Source organism: Plasmodium reichenowi, chromosome 8 (genome assembly GCF_001601855.1).
Source record: "Plasmodium reichenowi strain SY57 chromosome 8, whole genome shotgun sequence".
NCBI classification, from domain to species: domain Eukaryota; phylum Apicomplexa; class Aconoidasida; order Haemosporida; family Plasmodiidae; genus Plasmodium; species Plasmodium reichenowi.
This window is the reverse complement of record NC_033653.1, coordinates 632,443-633,215: the sequence shown is the minus strand read 5'-3', so window position 1 is coordinate 633,215 and position 773 is coordinate 632,443. Positions and strand designations below refer to the sequence as shown.

General features: G+C 22.4%; 1 protein-coding gene across 1 annotated transcript in view; it reads right to left on the bottom strand.

The window, feature by feature from the left end:
- Positions 1-121: 121 nt before the first annotated feature.
- PRSY57_0816800 (protein kinase c inhibitor-like protein, putative) overlaps positions 122-773 on the bottom strand; it is a gene marked incomplete at both ends in the record, with an annotated part of 1,140 nt that continues 488 nt past the window's right edge. Inside the window, 3 exons of the mRNA XM_020114731.1 lie at positions 122-259; positions 347-481; positions 616-668. Coding sequence (XP_019970571.1) covers positions 122-259; positions 347-481; positions 616-668 — 326 coding nt within the window. Of the gene's footprint in view, positions 260-346; positions 482-615 lie in introns of the transcript that reaches the window.

Sequence of the window (773 nt, the reverse complement as noted above, 5' to 3'; positions counted from 1 at the left end):
ATATATATATATATATATATATATATATATATATATATATATATATACATATATTTTTTTTTATAATATATTCAATTTTTTACCTATATTGATATAACATTTTGTACATATTTTTGTTCAATTAACCAGGGGGCCATTTCATTTGTCTCTTGGCTAGTATATGTAAATGTAAATAGTATATGGATTGACATGCCTGAGGTCCATTGTTAACTACCAATCGGAAATCTCCTAGGTTGTTTCTTCTTACAATTTCAGCAACCTATATAATAAAAGAGGAATAAATCATATATGTATGATATCATTGATGTTATATTATGTAGATATATTATTTGAAATAATAACTTACAGCCCACATTAAATGTCCTAAAATTTCTTTATGTTTTTCTTCTGCTTTGCTTAGTCTAGTAAGACCATCTCTCCTTTTTGGTATGACTATAATATGTACTGGTGCTTGTGGGTATATGTCATTAAATGCGATGACCTACACAAACGTACATACACCATAAAAAATATTACATATAAATGAATAAATAAATAAATAAATATGTATATATATGTATGTATATATATACGTATGTATCCTTATATTCACATATAAAAGAAAAAGAAGCTTACTTTATCATCTTCATATACAGCGTCAACGGGTACTTCACCTCTTGCAATTTTTCCTATTAAAAAAAAAAAAAAAAAAAAAAAAAAAAAAAAAAATTAAAAAAATTTATTAATATATAAAAAACAATAAATATTATATTTTTTTTTTTTTTTTATTCTTT